This window comes from Prinia subflava, chromosome 1 (genome assembly GCF_021018805.1).
Source record: "Prinia subflava isolate CZ2003 ecotype Zambia chromosome 1, Cam_Psub_1.2, whole genome shotgun sequence".
Classification (NCBI taxonomy): Eukaryota; Metazoa; Chordata; class Aves; order Passeriformes; family Cisticolidae; genus Prinia; species Prinia subflava.
In genome coordinates, this window is record NC_086247.1 from 90,382,310 (window position 1) to 90,404,070 (window position 21,761).

Genomic DNA, 21,761 nt, shown 5'->3' on the forward strand with positions numbered 1-21,761 from the left:
TCTGTTTATGTTATTGTTAAATATTCCAAAACAGTTCAGTCTTCTGCAACAACAACCAACAAATTGTATTATAGGACTTTCCTGACAGTCACCACTGGCAAGCTCAGTGCAATATGGGTAGCTACGGTATTGTTGAATTCAATTACGAAACAAAACAGTTTGTGAAAACATTTTCCCTTTTTTATTCCACACATACTGTACACACAACCAGAAAAGGGCAACAGCTACTCCATTATTATTTTTTGTTGTTGTTCAGTGATGTAAGCAGCACTTATAAATGTTACAAGAAAAACCCTGTAAGCATCCAATCCAACCGATGAAGAAAGTGAAACGTAAGGCTTTTCTTCATCTTGTCTCTTTGCCATCCCTCCCCCCACCCCAAGAAAAAGGCTCAAGTATTTAAAAAAATTTACAGGCATATGTACAAAAGGTGTGATTTTTTTTTGTTACAACATGAAAAGAAAAAATAGACAAGATGAAAGCAAATGCATTTTCACATTCAAAAGAAATATGCAGACTTGCTAGTGGCTCTAAATGTGATCATATAATGAAACAAATTCAAAACAAAAATTAATGCTTGACTGTGTAAAGGTGTGAAAAACAGCAGTGGAATGGAAATGGAATGTTAGAAAGATTGCACGTCTATGACAAAAGAAGCACTTATGGCTTCAATTACTTTTTTTCTTTATTTTTTTTAAAGGATGCTATTGAAGGGTTTTTGATAAAGTAGCCAACAGCACCAAAAAATAACAGAATGGATTTCCTAATGAAATCAGGCACAGTTTTCCCTCACATAACTCCTCAAGGCAGGCAGTCTTTTTTCCTCCTTTTTTTTTTCTTCTTTTTTCCTTTTTTTTTTTTTTTTAAGGGTTTTTTTTTTTTTTTAAGTTTTTATTTTTCCCCTCAAAACAGATGCATAGTGATGTGCTGGTAAAAGAGAACATACTCCAAATCTCCTCCTTTTGCCTACAGTTAGGAAACGAAGTCCATCTTCAGCTGCCATAACCTCCCAAAGAAAGTGTGTATTCTCCAATTTAAAAAATTACAAAACTCATCTTGCTGTGACAGAATAAAAGACAGCCAAAGTAAAGCAATTTCTTTCAAGTTTTTGTCTCCTATCCCTTTTCTCTCTAGAAAAATCTGCTCATGTGACTGGAGAACAAATTATAAAACACATCAAACTTTAACCTATTCAAAAAATGGGTTAAAAGCCTTTTTACACAGTTACAAAAAGGCTTTTTACTTTTTCAGCCATAGGGACAATACAAATCAATATTTTATCAGCCCCTTGCCGGTTTTAAAACAGTGAACATACGGCAGTTTAAAAAAATCAGACTGCTGTATCTATCTATTCTAAGTACAAAAAAAAAAATTTCAACAGTTTAATGCTAAAACAAAATTAGTTCTCTAAAACCAGAAGAAAATCTTCTTCAGAGCTAGTGCAAAGACAGCTTGTATTCTACAGCAAGTACTCCAAACTATGGTATAATAATTACAAAAAATATATATAAATTGACAAAATGAGAGTGTTGGCATCTCCAGGATTAACTTGAAGCACTTTTGGATGAACTGGAGGATGAAAGCCTAGATGATGGCACGTCCACTGTCGCTCTCTTACGAGGTCCTCTTTTTGGTGTAGGCTTGCTGATACAGTTCTCAATGCTGCCATTTTTACCAGATACTTTTCCACAGATTTGATTGACAAGACTGATTATTTGTTCCTGTCCAGGAAGCGGAAAAAACAAAACACAGATTAGTATCTGCTCTTCCTACAGAGTCACTAAAACAGGACAGCACAGAGTGCTCAGAAATGCTGGGAAGCCCATCTTAAAAGGCTGCTTGTACCCAGTGCTGCTCTCCCAGAGCTGACAGGTCATTTCTCCCACTGCTCTGCTATTTACCTTTGGGGCCAAGTCCCCTCACAGGTAAAGAAATGGAGCCTCAGCCCAGAACCCAGGCACAGTCCTAAATCTCTATCTTGAGTTCTGGCATTATTCATCATCACATTTGCTTGGAGCCACTACTGCACTTCTCATCTGCATGTGCTCTGCAAGTCTGCCCTGCAGGATGCTCATGCTGGCCTGGAGTAAGTCTGCTGAACTTCCAGTCACCAACAGAGGAAAGGTATTCCAAAGTGCAGAAGTCACCACAACATAACCAGGGAACGCAAAGCCTCATGTTCCATTCCACAGCATTAAGTGGCTTCTTATGTTCTGGGGCACATATTCATGCAAGTTATGCTTCAGGTTTCATCTGTGCCATCATGTTCCCGTTGTTTGGGTTTTTTTTAACTTAAATCATAATAAAGCACCTTCTTCCCACATCAAAACCACCCCCAAACCCAAGACCATTTTCCTGAGGCCTCAGTAGGACAAAGGCAGAGTTAGGTGTCCTCGCAGCTGTTGGGTGCCCGGCCCCGGGGTGGTGTCACGCTCACCTCATCGTAGCGGTACATCATCTTCAGCCCCCGGCACGACTTCTGCTTCTCCACGTGCCGCAGGGCACACTCCAAGCAGAAGACAACATTTTCATTCTCCTGTACAACCTGCATAAAAGAACCGAGGTGGGAGGGGGAAGAAGGGCAGTTAAGCTCCAAACTCCACACAGTATTCAATCAAGGCCTGAATTATTACACCTGGACTTTACTGCAGTGTAGTGGAAGGTGTAAAGCACATTGTGAAATCATTCAGGATGTGTAATAAGTAGAAAGAATCTATCTCTTTTCAAGTGCTAATGTTGGCAATATATATAATTTTAAAAAACCAACACCCCCCCCCCAATAGTAGTAAGGGCTAACTCCAAACAGTACATGCATTTATTAGCCTCTCCTATGCATTCCTAAAGATCTCCTGTAAGGAGTAGTTTCCCATTACTTAAAATGCTGTCTTGAACAAGGATGTAATCAGCTTAGCCACAGGATTCCTCAGCTACTGTCTTGTTCAGCAGAGGTCACATTTGTTCAGCTGGCTGCCTGCCAGGCCTGCACACTCAGGAATCTAACAGCATTGGAGTCTAACAACCAAGTTGGGCTTTTTGTCCCCAGCTGCTGTTGAAGAGTGACACAGAAAAATCCTTCCCATGATTAAACTTACTCCAGAGCAAATGGACCAGAATTAAGAGGTTCTGGTTAGTTGTGTGGGGTTTGTTTTTTGGTTTTTTTTTTTGGTTTTTTTTTTGGGTTTGGTTGGTTGGTTGGTTGGTTTGGTTCGGTTTTGGTTTTTTTCCAAATAAACTCATTTTAAAGTTACTTAAAACAATGCTACGTTAAAAATGGTCTAAAGACATGTATAAACTCAGCATATTATACCCTAGGGAGGGAAAGGAAACAGCTACATCTGATTATATGCAGTTGCACTGCATTTCCATTAAAAACCTAACACTTATAACCAAAAAAATCCCCAAAAGATGACAGAGAAAAAGAACTCCAAACCAAAAAGACTAAATATGGAGTCATATGCACTGCAATATGTTTATTTGAATACCTGTTCTTGGGATTAAATGCTATATAAAGTTATGGGAGGGGGTCCTGGTATTTTTAATGACATTGCTGTGTTTGTAGGTGTTCTGCATGCAGCTCTAAGCCTGGAAGTGTCACCGCAGTGGTCAGCACACATTCAAAAGCCAGTAGGCAATTCCTTCTTAAAAGACAGAAACGTTATGGGCTATTTTTGGACAGGCTGGCAAACAGCTTGATGGATGGGATACATCTCCCCTGCAATTTGGCTTGCAGGGACATTGTCTCAGCACGGGCTGTGGCTGCATGCCTGAGGCTCATGGCACTTGGCTGAGCTGTAGCTCATCCTGAGACCTGCTCTGCCACAACTTACTGCTGCTGGCAACCTGCAATTGTCTTTGATGGCCCTCCTAGGGCAGTGCAGACACCTCATAGGTGTCTGAGGGCAATGGTTCATCCCTTCTGGCAGGGTGGGAAGCCAGCCACTTGTCTTCTGTCACCACTGGCCAAGGCAGTAAATGCCACATCAACACCTCTGTGTCCTGCACAGAGTGCAGGACATGGCTCTGTGGCCATGTGCTGTCTCTCAGCTGCCTACAGATCCCTGGAATGCTAGAGCAGGGGGACAGCACCCCAGGAGTGACACAGGATTGTACCCACCATGGAAAGATAGCACAGGTGCTGACAAATCTGACACCTCCTCTCTGACGTTTCTAACTGCAACCACTTTCGAGGCTTTTTCTTGCCATCCACGCCGGTGCTGCTGCTGTCGTGGCTGCCGTAGCGCGCCGAGGAGTGCAGACCGGCCTCGTACAGCTGCCGCCGCTGCCTCAGCTCCGTGTCCCTGTGAACGGGGGCACAGTCAGACACTGGCACTGCCTCCGGCCACCACAGACAGAGCCACACACAGTCACCCCTTTACCATGCTCATCACTGAAACCTGAGCTCCACACAGCAAAGCCCTGAGTGTTGTCGGAGGTTGGTGCCATTCCCTAAGCATGGCAGACACAGCCAGCACCCAGGAAACGCTGCCTAATTGCAAAAGCTATCTCTGGATTTTAACAGCGACCACTGTATCAAGCCAATGGTTCTCAAACTGCTCCACAAAGAAGTGGGGACTGCCGAGGACTTCCCAGAGGTCCATGGTTGCTCGAGCCATGTGGAGAGTCGGGAGCTGTGGCTAACATGAATGTCATTCCTGAAGTTGCCAAAAGCCACCTTGAGGAAGAGGAGCCGTTGCTGTCAGGAGTAACAGCCCCTTCATCAGGAGGCAGAGATGAACCAAGGACCTGCTGCCATAAGGTGCTTCAGGCAGGAAAGGGGGAGCAGGGCAAGTGATTGTGCCAAAAGACGAAGATCTTGCTGTACACCCAGGGAAAAAGAAGGAGATGTCAATTAAGGACAACCACCAAGCCCTCCAGCCGCCCTTCACCCGCGGCATCTCTAAGGGGGACAATACCTCCTGAGCTGAACTCTACAGCTTTAGGAGAGCAGGTTGGGTTGGAGCTGAGTGGAAGACAGCGAGTGTGGAGTGAGCCGAGCAGATGGAAGGGGAGGATAAAAAGTGCACCACCAGACACAGCTGAAGATGAGCGGAGAGCCAAGCTAAGCAAATGGCACGGGCAAACTGAGCAACCAAGGCAGATCAGGAGAAGAGGCAGCAAGAGGCACAACAAACAAGCAAAACAAAACAAAGGAAAAAATATGGTACAGTGTTCCACTTCAGATGGCTTTTTTTCTTTTTTTTTTATAGGTTTTGTTGTTTGGGCTTTCATTTCCTACAAACAGCGACAGGAAGGATCCATATCCTCCAGTGAATTCCAACCTATGCAGAAGAACAAGTTTGAGAACCACTCTGATAAAGGTCGATGTGATGGTCTAAGAGCAAGCACTAAAATTTGTTTTGCCTTTTGTACTTGCCGACTTCCTCTTCAAAGGGGAAAAAAAAGGCACTTGAAAGTGGTTATTCCCACAGGGAGCCACCTGCAGGTAAAGCAGTCAGCACACCTCCTTGCATTTCTTTCTAAACACTAAACAACACATAGGCTGTTCTCCCCTTCAATATGTCACTGGAAATTTTCCAAATGAACATGCTAGTTAGTTAAATACAGTTTGTAGACTCCATTCATCAAAACTTTCTTGACATCTCGAGTATCAGTTGTCACAAACTTGAAAGATAGGTAGCAACTACATGGTAGGGAACAAAAGAGAAGATCATTACACAGGAAGCCAGGCAACATTATATTTTCTTTTCTCACCTATCTTAAGAGAAACCCTGAACATGTGTCCTTAATAGAGCAGAGAAAAAGGAGTGTGAAGCTTTCACACTTTAAAAGCTCTTTAAATTCCCACTGGAACTGGAGTTCTAATGCCAGATGCGTTACCATGCATGCACAACTGCTCTCTTACTAAAACCAAGAAAACTTTCCATAAACAGAGGACCTTTTGCACCTGTAGTGTAACAGTCTTGATACTGAAGACAAGGGCTCCTGGTACAAAACCCACTGCAGACATGGATTGACAGTGACTACTGATGCCAAGAGGCTGAAAAACTCAAGGAAGGTGTTTGACCACGTGGCACCACATAGTTCACATAATGCATCAGGAAATCTCAGCTCTCAGCATCAAGAATTAACAAAATCAAAACCCAGTGCAAACTGCAGTTTCAATATTTTTAAGGTGTCTAAAGTAGGGAATTCTTAGAGTTAAGACATCCTAACCATGGGCACTGTCTCATCAGCTACAGCCAAGGAAGCTGCTTCTTGCATGGGTGTCTTCAGGTACATCTGCTGGGCTTTTGCTTGGATAAGTAGGGGCAAGCTGTGTCTGAAGGGGTTACTTACGTCATCCACCACCTCTGGAGTCTGTCAATGAAAACAAAAGAGGTAAGCAGGCCCCCAATTCGTTACCTGAGCTCTCCCAGGAGTGATGATATCGTGCTCAGAGTCGGTCCGTTTTCTTTTTTTGCTTCTGCTGTTGCAATCTGATAAAGCAACTTTTCCATTGAAAATGGTTTGGCTATACGGCGCCGCTTCATTTCCTGGGACAGAAGGAAATCGCCACATTAATTCCCGAGCAAATTTGAAAATGTTACCAAAAATTAATCAGAAGTTAATTAACTAGTATCAGTGTTAATAAACAGAAGCAAAAAATAGCCTTTTAAAACAACCACAAGTAAAATCTTTCCACAGTCCCAGTTTAAACAAAGCATTTATGTTCCAAGCACCTCAAAATTCTCTCCCTAAAAATTAATTTTTCCTGTGGAGGCCAAGAGGACCAACACCATCACTAAAGCTCACTAATACAGGATGACTCAGAGTACAAACACTGTAAGTTCTACACATACGACCTGCTTGAAACCCAGCACTCGTGTTATTTCGCATCCTTAAGACATAAAAAGCCTGGCAGAATGGGCAGATGCCAGGGTTAAGAGCCAACAGGCAAAAGAAGGGAGATCAGTTCTGCCTGTTACTGGTTCCCCTCTGTGAAAGCTTTGAAAGTTATGTTTTTCACTCAATACACACCAAATTACTTTGGTGGCTGATAATTCTTAGGTAGGCAAATTCCTTGATTTAATGTGCAGATGGGAAAAGTGCAGCATTTTCCTAGTACCTGCAGAGGTCTGGTTTGGCTTATGTAGAGTCAGAGAGTTTAAAGGAGCTAACAATGGACTGTAATGTGAGGGTGATATTTCTGGTTAGTGGTTAAATCTGCCAAATACCTACTCAGCACACACAACCCAAAAGATTTTATTTTTTACTTCAATTTTTTTCACAGTGTTCCGTTAACCATAGTTACATGCTCTGGGTATTTATTTTTTCACAACCAATATTATCATAAAATTAATCATTGTTGTGCTTTGAAGTGATAACTGTCACATAAAATGGAATAGCAGCCTTTGCAGACAAAAAAGGGTTCCAAATAGGTTCAGAGGTAAGAGAAGTGTTCTTCAGAAGCTATTTGCTCTGCTAGACCCTGCATGGAATTGGAACAGTTGCACTTTTAGGAGACATCTGCACTGTTAAGAGTGGTATGTGAAGTTTTCCATGGTAGGTTTGCTTAGTCTGAGGCTATGTACACAAGAACAGACTCAAATCCACGGAAAAATCCAAGATAAAAGGCCACAGTGGGTGGCTGGAGAAGAAAGCAAGGTCAGCTCCAGCTGGGTGACAGCTCAGGGACACCCTGAGCCAAGCTGGGTTTAGCACAACTTGCTGTATCTCTGCATTTATCTGAATTTCTGAACCTATTGTACATTTTTCTCTTCCATACAGCACTGAAATAGACAGGTAAGTATTTTACAGCAGACTTGCACCGCTGACTGATTATTTCTTTTAGTGACACACTTTTCAATGTCACAAAAGTCAATGAACATTCACATGGTAATTATCATCAGCCTGGCACTTGAGATCTCTCTTGTTTTCATACATCTCTTGGTCATTTTCCAGGCTGAGTACTTGTTTTTAATGCAGAGGTTAATTAATAATTTTAACCACTGATCTCTGCTATGCTGCTTCTAGTTCCTCTATAGTCCTTCTGCATTTAGGGGCTCTGAATTGGACAAACCACCAATACTACACAGTGCCAGAGCAGTTTCTGCTTTGTTATCTATTCTCTCCTTGTAATTCTTAACATTCGATGTATTTTTGTTATGCCACTCCGGAGCACTTGACCGACAGCTCCATAGGAATCCAAAGACCTCTTTTCTCAGTAGCAAGAGCCCATCATTCAGAGCCCATCTCTGTATTTGTCACATTAGGATTATGTTTTTAAATTTAAATTTTAACATTCATCAACACTGAACTTACCTACTGTTTTCTCACTTGGATCACTCAGTATCATGAAATCTTTCTGTAACACTTCATAGCTTTAATTTTTGCTGCCATTACCATTAATATCCTCAGCAGAAAGGATTAGTTTTGCTATTAACTTCCCCTCCTAGGTTATTTATGGATACATGAAACTGTGCTACTACAAACTCGTGAGGAATGTAGAAAGAGACCTCCTCCTTTCATGATAAAAACTGCCATCCTCTGCTTTTCTCTAGATCAGTGGTGTGAACTTCACCTCTCATTTCTTTAAGAGCCTTTTCTCCCAAAAATGCTACCAGACTCTGTCAGCTGCAACTCTTGTCCTTACCTACCTCCAAAAGTTTCAAGAGCTGGAGGCCATGACCTTGCTGCAAAAGCCACCACAGTGATTGCCCTCTTCTAATTTTTTGTACATTTACTTCTTCCACAGCAGTGGTTATTTGCGTTTTACTGCTCTTCCAAGGTTCTTAATCTCTGCTCTCCACCACAGCACAGCTCTTTTCTAGAGAGGATCCCAGGTACATTTCTGTAGGACCACTTTCCCTTTGGTTTCATCTGAAGGAGCCCCATGTGCTCCGGGTGGGACAGCTCTGTGACAGGAGCCAAGGAGTGGGAAACCTGTGGCCTTTTAAAGGCATGTTCCTCACTCCAACTAAAACTGGAGGTGGGGAAATACCCATCCAGTCCCTGCCAGCAACTTCCATGGATGGCCAGAGAATACTGTGCTAATACCACAATTTTCCTATTTAGGAGATCAGTGCACAGGCATTCTGTCACTGGTAACAGGGTTAAATCTGGCTTATGGACTGTGACCTCTCCTGTATGTGCAGCAGTGCTGATCCAACTGGAAGACTAACTCCATCTTTCCTATGCACTTCTTCCTCCTGTATTACAGTACCAGCTGAATCTCTTCCCACTCAATTTCTGGTAGGCCCTTGAGCACCAAAGCTGTCCTTTAAAACCAGACATTCCCTCTTATTTCCAAACCTCTAACCCTGAGTGCCTTCATTTAGTCCAATATTCTGTACTTCAGTTTCCTAAATGAGTTTCACTGACTTTGCCCAATGCCTTATTTGAAGCTATAGGGTTATCCCTTTGCCATTTCAAACACACACTCTTCCACCACAACTCTACATCTTCTTCTCATCCTTACCTTAAAATTTCAAGACCTTTTAGGGTGCTTTTTAAAAAAGGAGCAACCTTGTTCCAAGTATGGTCTAGATTACACCTGACTGTCCCTTTACGCAGGTGTTTATATAAACTCTTTTATTCAAATGATTTTCCAAAATGCTTGTAAGACTGAAATCAATGCAATTTCAGATGCAGAATTTCATTTTTCCATGTATTAAAGGAGATTGAGCAGTCATTCAATACAGAAATGAAACAACATCATTTTAGTAATATAAAGAGAGTCACTATAAAAAGATCAGGTCACAGTATCACAGGATGAAAACAAAGTTAATTTATCAAACGCTAAAAACTGTCAGTATTGCTGTGGAGATCGAACAGACAGAAGGTACAGTTGTTTATCAGAGAGTTCATTTAACAGTCCAAAAGGGGAATCTTTCCCATTACACAGAACATCTCACCACCTCTGCAAAGCACAATCCTGGCCAGTGTTGTGGCAAAGATGGCAAAGTGCCTCGTCAAAGTGGAGGAACCAAAAAATAATTTCCAAAATTAAAGGTAATTAGGAACATAAGACCGTTTGAGGACAGAAAGGGAAGGGAAAAAAAAGAGAAAAGAACAACGCAGTAGATGTTTCAAAAGTTATTTCAACATAAACATGTTGTCTGTGGTTCTTTGTAAAGTTTGTGAGAGCTGTGACTTCAATTTCCAAGGTTGGTTATCATAGACTGTAATCTGCTGGATTTTCAGTCACCTTGTATTCACCCAGTGCAAAGCTCTTTAAAATTAATCAAAAGAAACTGTTCTTCAAAATTTGAGGCACCAAGAGCTGTTTAATTGCTGCATAGTGATTTCTGTCTCTTACAGGAGTAGCATTTTCATGATATCAAACAAGTGTTCAGTAGAGCAATAAATACAGCACATGGAGTTAATATAATCATGTAAGTTCAGACAGGAAAGGTTAGCTCAGGATTCTTATGCCTTACTTATAGATATACACAATTCCCACCTTCCCCCAAAATAAATATATAATAAAATAATCTTTTATTTCAAACTAAGTTAATATACAGTTAGTATAACTAGGCTGGAAGAACTCCATTTACCCTAAAGAAGCAATCCCTAACTATGGACATATTACAGTTAATTACTTAGTAACTTGGTCTGAAGCTGTAAAGGATAATTGACTAGTGGCTCAGCTATAAAACACTACCAAAATAGTATCTGTAACCCAGAGTGTATTTCAGAAGGTCAGGAACACAATTAGTGGCATATATTCTTTGTCCAAGAACACAGAAATGTAGCCAGAACCATGATGACTGGACAAATCACCTGTTTCTGCAGGCAACTTGCCTTGGTCAGTTGTGTGAAAAGGGAATGGGAAGGTTATTTATTTACATCTAGTATTGGATGGGCTGGTCAGTGAACCTAAGGATTTTCAAGTCGATTACAATTGAAATTGCCCTGATCAACAGCATTTCCTGAATGAAGGGGCAGAGAAAAACAAGCAATACAGCTGTGAGTATTAACTGACTCTGCCTACCCCAGGATCTAACAAGCACAGTTATTCAGATATTTGCACCTGAGATTCTAATGATTCTAGAAAACATCACTGAAAAAAAAAATTAGTAAGCATAATACAATGTATAATCATTAGGTCTGAAAGGATTTTTGAAAAGCTTCCTTGCAAACTGGTCTGCAGGCATAACAATCTTCTGAAATTTTTAATTTATACACAAGTCTTTAACTGTCAGTTAACAATTCAGTCACTTTTCTGATAACACTGGATCATCTTATGCCTTGCAGAACGTTTTCCTTTTTTTTTGTTTATTTAGTAGTCCAGAAAAACAGACGTAGTTGCACTACTCTCAGAATGCTACCAATCCTGGAATGTCTGCTGTCCTTTTAGATGGCAGCGCCGTGAATCCATTTTAACTCCTTCCCTCAACTTACCTTGGCTGTTTTAAAGCCCATACTTGTCCACTGGGTGGTAGCAAAGTGCACCGATTCGGAAACACTATAGCCACAACATACTTTGGACACAAAGGATCCAGGAAAACAGACAACAAACTGCCCGCTCTGCTGTACAGTACGGTGCACCCTGATCCCCTCCTTACACAAGATCTCTGGGGAGATCTGGAAAGACAGAGAGGGAAAAAAATTAAAAAATAAAAAGAGTGAGAGAAAAACAATCAGAACCTTCTTTGACAGTTCTCTGATCCTCTTCCTGGCTGGGTGCTGCCACCTGCTCCTGCTCGTGGAGCAAAGCTGGGCTCTGCCAACAGCTCCGTTCTGGGCGCTTTCCCTCTCCCGTTGTGCACGTGCCGAACCTCAGCGCTTGGAGGGACAACTGCAGGAGTGCCTCTCCCCAAACCCCCAGTTTAAGCTCTCACGTGCCCAAGGACAGAACACGGTCTGCTACTGACAGAAAGCAACTCAGATCATTCAGCTTTCCATCCTGTCTTTTCTGACTTGGCGCTGAATCCATTGTGCTCCTGCACTTCTGTGAGATGTTAACACGGGTAGCCAAGGGAGGGGGTTTTGTTATGGGCTTCCCAATTTATACTTAAATGCACTAAAAAGAAATTGTTAAAGGAGGCAAAAATACGGAAGTATTAGGTTTCTCCTATCCATGCTGGTATCATAAAATGTCAGTCATGGCAGATGAATTGATTCAATCCCACTCCCTTTGTGAGGCTCAATACATTCTAGACAGTATTAAAAACATTTATTGCACTTTCATGTTTGTTTCTATATTAATGCATAATAACAGCCTTGTTAGAAAAATACCATGTGGGTAAACACTGGAAACAGAAAGTAGCCCCCTTTGCATCACTGCAGTGTAAGACAAAACCAAAATAAATCCCCAACCAACCAGCCTCCTGATTAGCCTTGGGTTCTCAAATGGGAACACCTCTCCCAGTGTTAACCTACCATTACATTACTTTCAAGCATTTCCAGCCCTGGAGTGCCATTGGCTTGCAGCAGGGTATGTACCACATCATCAAGTTTGTTCTCCTCCGCAGCAGGAATGCAATACCTGTTGTTTTATCAGAGGAAAAGAGAAAGATTTACTGAGGAGCAAATAATGGTCCACAGCTACACAGTAACAGGCAATTCAGATCAGGACATTGATTAGAAGAAAAAAGTTCAACACAGGGTTTCACACACAGTTCTTTTGGCAACACACTGAGGATTGAAGGGAAGTTGTTTATTCAGACTCAGTCTGATTGTGTTCAGGAAGTATCAAAAGACATAAAATCCCCCAAACAGAAATGTGAAAACTCCATCCTCTGTAGAGTCAGAGGAGAGAAGTCAGCAATAGATTGATGTTCATTTTAACAGCAACAAACCAGCTAACTATGGGCAGAAGTTTGCATCTTGTGAGCACCAATATATGTTGTTATCTTTACCATAAAAGGTTATATTTATTATCTGTGCATCAACCAAAGGATTTTCACATTTAATAACATTTTCTGTTTGTAACAGTCAAGACACCACAAATTCCTTCTACTGTTAGTGCAAGGAGTTACCCAAGACCTTCTTGCCGTGCTTACTGAACAATTCCTACATCCCTCCTTTCCCTTGCAACAGAAGACCTGACTAAGAGCAGCCAAAATGGCAGGAGAGGTTTCAGACTCTGCTGGGAATCTGCCAAGTTGCACATCCTCCTCTCCTCAGAAGCCAAGGAAGCAGCTGTCCTCTTGTGCTCACTGCCAGCACTGCTCCCTCAGCAGAACGACATTGGAGTCTCAAGTCTTAGATCCACACACCCAAGAACTGCTGTTTTTCTGGATGCAGGGAGGGGATATGGTGACAGCTGGTCACTGCTCTTGCCTACAGCCTATCCAAGGGGTGATGCTTAGGCAAGTAAAAAGCACCTCCAGCTTTATCATGACTTATCCTTTCTATTTATGCAATGAGACCTCAACCTGGAGTCCATTTGCCCCCACACCAGAAATGCACATGGAGCCGTTTTTCCAAACTTGGAACAAAAGAATGAAGCTGGAAAGATTTTGGGGAACTGGTACAGTCTTCCTGCCATTCATCTGAACTCTGCAGCAACTTCATGAAGTGTTCTGCTGGCCTTACAAACCTTGTCAGGATACTTGCTTATAATGTGCACTAACTCCATGTGCATCACAGAGTTATCCTCACTGAAGAGTCTGCAGAAGGCTGCAGTTCTGTGATCTGAACACCTCATCACTGCTCACTGTACTGACAATGACTTTGTGTTCGTTGATCTTCAAACCAAGAGGCAGAAGACACGACATAATCTGCTCATGCAACTAATTGCACCCACAGTAACAGTTTTATTGAACTGGTTGCCCATCTGTATGAAGACCAACTCCTTACATATATCCTGACATATATCCTGCTAAGAACTCCCAGGGTTACAGAGAGGTGAAGTAAAAGAACTTTATCTTGGTAAGTAAGGATATAGTCCCAACAGCAATTTTAAATGTATACCATGTCTCAAATACTTAGTTGCTAACAGTGACAGCTTCAGTACAGGTCCCCATGTGTGGTGCATCACTCCAGTTACACCGTAATAACAGATTTGAAACAGGGATTTAAATTTGAACCTAGATCATGGCAGAACCCACTCTTCTCTTTTAGAGTAAGAAAATATGGCTGGAACAGACACAAGATTCAAGCACACAGTCCCTCACAACACAGGCATTGGAAAATGCTTGTGAAGGACGTGTGAAGAGGAGGGGCAGCACAGAAGTGCATGGAACTGACTACCTGGGGCAGGACTGAGGGGGAAGGAGATCCTTTGCAACTGATGTATGCTGCAAATGCACTTATCTGCAATTCCTGATGTACCTATAACAATGGGAAGTGGCCAGTTATAGACTTCTGAGTATCTTGGCAGAACAAGATTTCCTTCTCTCTTTTACTGGGCACTGAGGATCCATGTAGAATAAAAGGTTGGGTCACTGACCTCTGCCCTGCATGCAAATTGAGTTCTCCCCTGTTTAATCTCCATGAGGTAAAGCCTGAGAGATTAGAGAGTGAGCTGAGCAATCTGCAGGTAAGCAAAGTGGTTTGAGTAGCACAGGGATGTGTGCTTGGATAAGAAGATTTCTGGATGGTGGATGGACTTGGCAAGACAGAGGAGAGGTTTGGAGCCCAGTGGCCGCTTTGTTGTCTCCGACGCAGCGACCAAAGGCAAGGCTGTCAGGGCTACTCCAGGTACTGTGCCAGACCTGCAGATAATAAATTCACCTTCTCCTAACACAGCTGGGTGCTTCATTGCACTATTCAAAGTTGTAAGGAGCTAATGAATACTAGCCTGACACTTCAGGGTGGTAGCCTTGCTGAAGAATAGCTTCAACAGACAAAGCAGTTTCACTTCCTTCTTATGAGTTATTCCTGCCTACTATCCCTGTTTCATCAAGGCTATCATCACAAACACACCTTAAGCTATGTACTCATCTGTGTAAGCTCATCAAGATAAAGCAAATGGCTTCTTTGCTTTTGTTCTTTGATTTGAAAAACAGGAAGAGTAGTCTTTCTTGAGCTGTCTGCATGCAAGCCTGTTCAATCCCAAGAGTCCGATGTTTTGACACACAGTATGAAAAGTGGCCTCAGAACTTAATTAGGGGATTCTTAAATACCTGCTGTTTGGAATTTACTGTCATTTAAGACTGGATTAATGTTTTACAGAGAAACAGACTCATCTGTAGTTGAGGACAATGTAGCTTGCTCAGTGATTTGACCTGATAGTATACTGTTATAAAGGACTACAGATTCCCGATTCACAGAACAGGGAGAAGAGCCAAGAAATGCCCATGACAGAAACTGACAAACTCCCAGGTCTGCAGCACAACCCAGCAGTTACCTTTACCTCTTTGAAAGGATCACATACAGAACACTTCCTCAACTTCACATATTTAGAGAGAGAGGAGATCCTGTTTTAATGGTTTTCCCCAGATTTCAAAGCCTTTTTTTGGGCGATGTGCTTTCCCAGTGACAGCACCCCTGACATCAGCAGCATCTGAGAAACGTGTGAGAACACACTTTGCATGTGAATGAAGAGCAGTTCATGATGCCACTGCCGCCATGGGGACATCAAGACACCAGAATAGACCACTGAAAACCAAGTGAAAGCTTTCTTCCAGGAAAGGGGTTTTCATCTCCTACGTTTATACCACATTTTCCCATTAAAACTGGACCTCCCCTGCTGACACACACATTGGACTCTCTAGGTGAGATTCCCTCATGCAAAAGTCCTGCACAAGTTGCTACTGACACCAGCCTACAGGCAGCCACTGCAGGGAACATGAAGAAAAACCACGGAGTACCTACCAAATGCAATCAGCACCAGTGTGTAAGTAGTCAATGTATGGAAGGTGATTTTGGTCTCGAGACCAGCATGAGGTAGAAAAGACCATGCCAATATTTAGCCAAGGAATTGTCACTCCTAAAACAAAGAGATTGAAAAATGAGTTTTGAGTAACTTCAGTTTGTTCAGTAGAAGACAGTTTGAGAGGGCATTTAAATCAAAAATCTTATTCTCCCCGTAAGCTGACCCTTGAAGTTGTAAGTCTTCCTATCAGAGTGAATAATTCACAGGAAGTAATTTAACAAATTCAGCATTTTCCACTAAGAAAATACCTACAGCACCAGCAGTGCCCTTGAACATGTTTGTTTTCTAATAGTTGTATAAAACTTTTGTTCTTAGGAGAATTTACAATTACCCACAATTCAAGCTCACTGCCACTGATCAGAGGAGGTTGCTTCATGTTGTCAAGTATACATCTGATTTTTCAGCAGGTATCCTGTTTCCCAGCTGGTTTGTTCAGGCTCAACACCTGATCTCAACAGGAGATTCCACAGTGTTCCTTACCAGTAAACTGCAATGGTTTACAGGCAGCTGGGGAATTTGTGTCAATTCACTTAAAAATGTGTGTGCTGCTTTTCCCAGTGCTACAGACTACATTTTGCAAGTGTGGAAGCTGCATAGCTCTGTCCTGACACAAAAGAACACTGATAGCCTGGCAGGAACAGCAAGGGATACTGCAGGTACAACCTGTTGCTCCAGGAATAGGGTCTCAACTGTTCCTTAATCCTTCATCTGCATGGCTGCCTTCACTCCTTTAAATACCACCTGCTCAGTGCTGGTACTGCCCAGTCAGCTGGGGAAGAGCAGGGCCAGGAAGAGGGAGAAGCATTTTGTGCCCACGGCACCACATTCAGAGGACACTGACAGTGGCTGGGAACACAGAGAAGGGATTTGCTTACCAGGCACAGCACCAAGATGTCGCAGGATGGATCCTGTATTATTAGGAAGGACTGTGAGGTTCCACCCATGCCTGTTTGAGGGGTGACACGGAGGGAGACACAGTCAGTGCACATTCCCCATGCCAACACTCCCAGTGCCAAGCTGCCTGCTGGGCTCTGCTCAGGAGTGAGGCAACAAAGAGGATGGATTTGGGGATCTTACCTTGAAAATGGTTCAGATTTTCCCACAGGAAAACCACTCCCGTGGGTGTTGGTATCTACTTTTCCACAATGCACTGCTACATGGCAATCTTTCTGTTCCACTATCCGCCAGTATTCTTGCTGTGGCAAGAGAAAGCAGTAATGCATTTTTAATTTGCTGAACAAGGTATTTCTCATTAAAATATAAACCCCAGAAACTTCCAAGGCTTTTATGACCTCAATGTAATTCAACATAAAATATTGCTTAAAAATAAGAATATAAATAATTAAAGTCACAATAAGGCAGGCAAAATTTAGATCTCCTTGGTTTCTGTGTTTCAACACATCAGATTAACAATTCTTTCTCTTCCTCAGTTCATCAACACCTTTATTAAAAATGTTCAAAAAATTTTAGAAAAAGAAGAATCAGCATCATGTCTATTTAACCCTTTTTTAAAAATTCCAAACTAGACAGCCTTAAACTGATTACAGAAATGCTTGAAAGTCCTGAATCCCCATACTCAGTAAAAACCTTTAAAAAGAAAGAGAAAAAAAAAAAAAAAAAAGGTTTTTGAAATAAAAACCTTTACCACCCCCTGAGCTGGCCTCACCTCTACTTCAGCTACTGTAGGCTCCTTTGTGAAGCACATGTTCATGATGTTTCTTGCTGTTCGGTAGAAGGTTGTTAAAGAAACAGACCTACCCTGTGGAAAAATAAAATAAAATTAAAAGTGAAAATGAAAAAGCAAGCCTACATTCCCCCATGTCCTCACTCTCTTCTTTACAGGCTCCATCCCAGATGACAACAGAGGGAAAGAAGACAAAGTCTCTAGAAGAGGTATGGGTCTAAAGCTCATTTTGTTGCTGAGAGAAAATACCTCAGAAGATACAGAAATTCACTCACATCAACTTCCCAAACCCACCATGTAAAAACGCCAGCTGAATGTTCCCAGAAGGACACTGCTTTGTCCAGCACAACGCTCAGTGTTTGATAAACACAGAGGATGGACATGGCCCAGCTTCCTATGACAGGTTGCAAAGACCTATCAGGCAGCCAGTCAAATCCAATACATTATCCAGGGACCATGTGGCCATGCTCTTTATGTACAAGGGGCAGGTGAAAAAGACTTAGAAAATTCACAGAAATGCACAGAATGCACAGCATCAAAATGTTGTATGTGGTGGAAGAGGGTCACAAAAAGCAGAGTTTGCCAGGATTACTGTAATCACTTGCTTTCAAAAACTAGTTATGCTCAATTCAATAAAAGCAGTTCAAATGCCAAGGAACCAAGACTTATTATTACAAGGTTAGGAAAAGTAAAACACAGTAAAATTGCTGAATAAGTGCATTATTTCTTGGCACTGCTGCAGGAGCTGTACAAGAAAAGGCTCTTGACTTGGTTTTCTGCTTGAGCTACCCCAAAGTTTCCAGGCACCTGCTTTCCTTCAACTTGTACCACACCAGAAGCTCTGGGAAGCATTGTCTGATGGCTCTGGAGGCAAAGGCACGAGAGCCCACTTGCTCCTGCCAGCCCTGCCACTGTGGTGTGCCCAGACAGGAACACCTGTGTTGCCTCCTCTGCTGCAGGGCACGAGGAAGATGCTGGGAAGCTGCATGCCACAAGAGCTGGCAGGCACCACACGAGGTGTGAGGGCACTGCTGCAGGCAGAGACCAGCAGCACTCTGCAAACTTGGAGCACAAAGTGTCTTTGCTCCTCACCAGATCCACCGCTCCTTCCCACTGTGCCCTGACTGCTCATCTGGGCAACCACAGATTTTAAAACTCTGCATAAATGGGTTTTATTGTTTGGACTGTTACCTTTCTAGTTTCTCAATTGTGAAACAGGTCTGCCAAACCACCTCAGCCTTTTCTGGTGTTTAATTTATTTAATAACTACATCCAAGAGTAAACTAGAAAGAACTATAAAAGCAGCTTTCCCCCAGAGGCCAAGTCTATCACTCTGCTCATATGGTTGTAACGTTGTCACTTTTTAAATTGAATGCTGCATAATTAGCTTTAGCAAAAAAGTTTGTGAAATGCCCAGGGCCTGGGGCACTCAGATTCCCATAAACTTCAGAGCTGGATTCTCTGTGATCCAATAAGCAATTTCCTTCATCTTTTAATGCCCTCATGAATGGTTTATTGAGGCAGCCTTTTACAACAAAACCCCTCATAAAGCGCAGGGCCCGCACCAAGTCACCGTGCTGGGGCACAGCCTCCACCGCAGGCAAACCAGCACTGCAGCAGCTGCCTCTTTCAGTTACTTGCCTCTTCCTCTCATCTTATGCAGAAAAACAAAATTAAGGCCTCATCTTCCAAGATTAGCCATGTCTTTCCATTTTTCAGAGAGAAAAGAAAAAAAATAGAAGTATATAGCAAGCAAGAAAAAATAAAGTGGAAAACTGGAACAGTTTAACCCTTTAAAATTGCATATACTCATTTCTTTCTCTGCCAAGAACTTTGTATCTTTAGTCTCCTAAAAACTGTTAAACAAATTAAATGGCCATGGGTTTTTCCTTATCTGTTTGGTCATTTTCTTTCATCTGAGGAATCTTGTAACATTTTTTGATGCCAACACAGAAAATAATTTAAAGTGCTTTAATGGAGCATTTTAAACCAGAATACAAAACTAAATGCTGAAGAGCAAAATATCCTTTCCAACACCTTGAAAAGTATCTCAGCAGTTCAACAACTGTCCTAGGAGCTTCAAACTACAAAACAGAGTCTCTGTTGCTGTGGCAAGAAGAGAGGAAGGTTTAAGAAAAGAAATTCCTATTTCCTCCCCTGATTCTTCTCAGGTTTGATGCAGGGCCATGAGAGCCAGCCCAGGGGGAGCATCACCACCACCAAGCCTGGAGGGAAGGCAGAGAGAAGGACACTGCAATGCTATGAATGTTAAAGACATTAAAGCAAACATAAATATGAGCTGAAACCAGAGATTTCACAACAGCCACAGGTGAGAAGGAAGGGCTTCTATTAAGTGGAGTATGAAAATGCCAAGTCCCTGGTGAAGAGCGCTCAGCATAGGATTTCCATGATGGTCTTATGGGAGGGCTGGCAAAACTCGCATTGTGATTTCTTCTGTGTGTCCCTCTCATGAGTCTGCTAATATGCCTTCAGTTTGTTCTGTATGGAAACAAATGCTGCGTTCAGTCAGCACCAGTAAAGATTTTTAAAATATTTTCAGAGATAAAACTGGGGAAAGAAGAGTGAAAATCTTGCATCAGATCCTGCTTTTATGTCAGCAGTTTACTTCACACACTTAGAAATGACAACATTTTAATCATCAGGTAGAAATGCCACTTATTTAGGAGTAAAGCAAGCAGCAGCCTGCAACACACACTTAAAAGCACAGCAGGTCTCACAGCCTGGGAAGGAGAGACACTGAAAATAATTTGAGAGTCCTGGCAGAAAGTCAGCCTAACACAAAGGAGATTTACTCTAACCTTGACATGCGATATGGTGGTAACTGCCCCTGGAACACTGGATGTCTCTTGCTAAAAACAGCTCAAGCATGTGCTGACTGCAGAACTTACTATGAGAAACCCTAAATGTATGGCCTCTTCATGGGCTGAAGAACAGACTTTATGGCCTGAACTGGACTACAGCCATTGACTATGGTGTGCTCCCTCCAGCCCTCACAATACTGACCTGGGCATTTTCCACAGACATAGGTTAGTTTTTGTTTTGGGGTTTTTTGTTTTTTTTGTGTGTGTGTGTGTTTTGTTTTGTTTTAATGTGTGTTTTAAAATTTTAATTAGACTTAACAACGTCATTTAAAAAGGAACCATTACAATCCCATCATCTCTGGAAGCTGTAACATGAAGGCAGGTTCTGTTCATGAAATTCCAATTTTCTCAGGAACATGTTACCAGGTAAAGAACACTCCTCCATCCACACACACAGGATTAAAAGGCTTCTTTCTTTAAATGCCACAAAGCACTCTCTGCTTATAACCAATGTCAGCACCACCTTCCCTCAGTCGTTTAAAGCCTAGTGATGAACTACAGCAATTTTACATCTTGTGGGCTACCCTGCTGCATCAAGCTTGATGCATAATTTCTGTGTCTTGAGGCTTGCTCTAAGTGACATAACCAGTATTAATGCATCAGTCCTCTAACAGAGCTCTACCCTGAGTGCTGTGAGAATGAAGCTTCATTCCTCTCTGCACTCAGGCTGACCAGGCATCCCGCAGGGCGCTCCACAGCAGGGATCTCTCCAGAAATCCACCAGAGATTTGCTTCCCCCTGCCTTCTCCCCAGGCCTCACCTGTGACAGCAGCTCACAGTCTCTGCACCACAGAGAACATGGCATGGGATCAAAATAGGCAAGCCCCAGTGTCAGGGAAGCTGCTGGTACCAAGTGGACAACCCAAGGCATTCTCTGAGAGGCTCCATGTGCTGCAGCTGCTTTGGTGGCTGGGGAGAGCCTTGGCCCACGGGCTCAGTGATGCTCCTCTCTAACAGCCTCACACTCAGGGCAGAAGGATTTCTACCTGGTATTGCCAGACTCAGACATGGTCTGATGCTGCCACTGCTTTGTTTGGTGACCAAGCAGAAATCCTGGGAGCTCTCTGCCTTTTGAGGTAAAGGCCTGGTACTCAGCAGACTCAGACTGGTTATACCAGCTACACTTTGCTTGCTTGCTTTATTGTTTTTTTTTTACTTCCTAAATCTGACTGGGATACTTATCACAAATCACAGTCTTGTTTTTTGAGTGATTTTGTATCTACTGAACTTTGACGTGGGACTTGCACTGAAAAAGAAGAAAAAGGCATTCCCCCACTAAGTCTGAGGTTGTTCGTGCAGCAGAGTAAGGTATATCAAGTTTTTCATTTAACCATCATTAAGCACAGGATATTAAGCACAGAAATGCCACTTCACTATTCACAAAAGTTGCTGTCATTAGATAGGCTTCTCTCCAAGGGCAGCATGGCAA

The 21,761-nt window shown here is 42.4% G+C and overlaps 1 protein-coding gene across 1 annotated transcript in view; it reads right to left on the reverse strand.

Annotated features, from left to right (window-relative positions):
- Nucleotides 1-672: 672 nt before the first annotated feature.
- Nucleotides 673-21,761, reverse strand: part of JARID2 (jumonji and AT-rich interaction domain containing 2) — a 210,241-nt gene continuing 189,152 nt past the window's right edge. Inside the window, exons 9-18 of the mRNA XM_063403007.1 lie at nt 17,433-17,525; nt 16,844-16,962; nt 16,642-16,712; nt 15,706-15,820; nt 12,325-12,430; nt 11,344-11,526; nt 6,364-6,494; nt 4,115-4,298; nt 2,438-2,545; nt 673-1,721 (exon numbers count right to left, since the gene is read on the reverse strand). Coding sequence (XP_063259077.1) covers nt 1,545-1,721; nt 2,438-2,545; nt 4,115-4,298; nt 6,364-6,494; nt 11,344-11,526; nt 12,325-12,430; nt 15,706-15,820; nt 16,642-16,712; nt 16,844-16,962; nt 17,433-17,525 — 1,287 coding nt within the window. The 3' untranslated portion in view covers nt 673-1,544. The remainder of the gene's footprint in view (nt 1,722-2,437; nt 2,546-4,114; nt 4,299-6,363; nt 6,495-11,343; nt 11,527-12,324; nt 12,431-15,705; nt 15,821-16,641; nt 16,713-16,843; nt 16,963-17,432; nt 17,526-21,761) is intronic.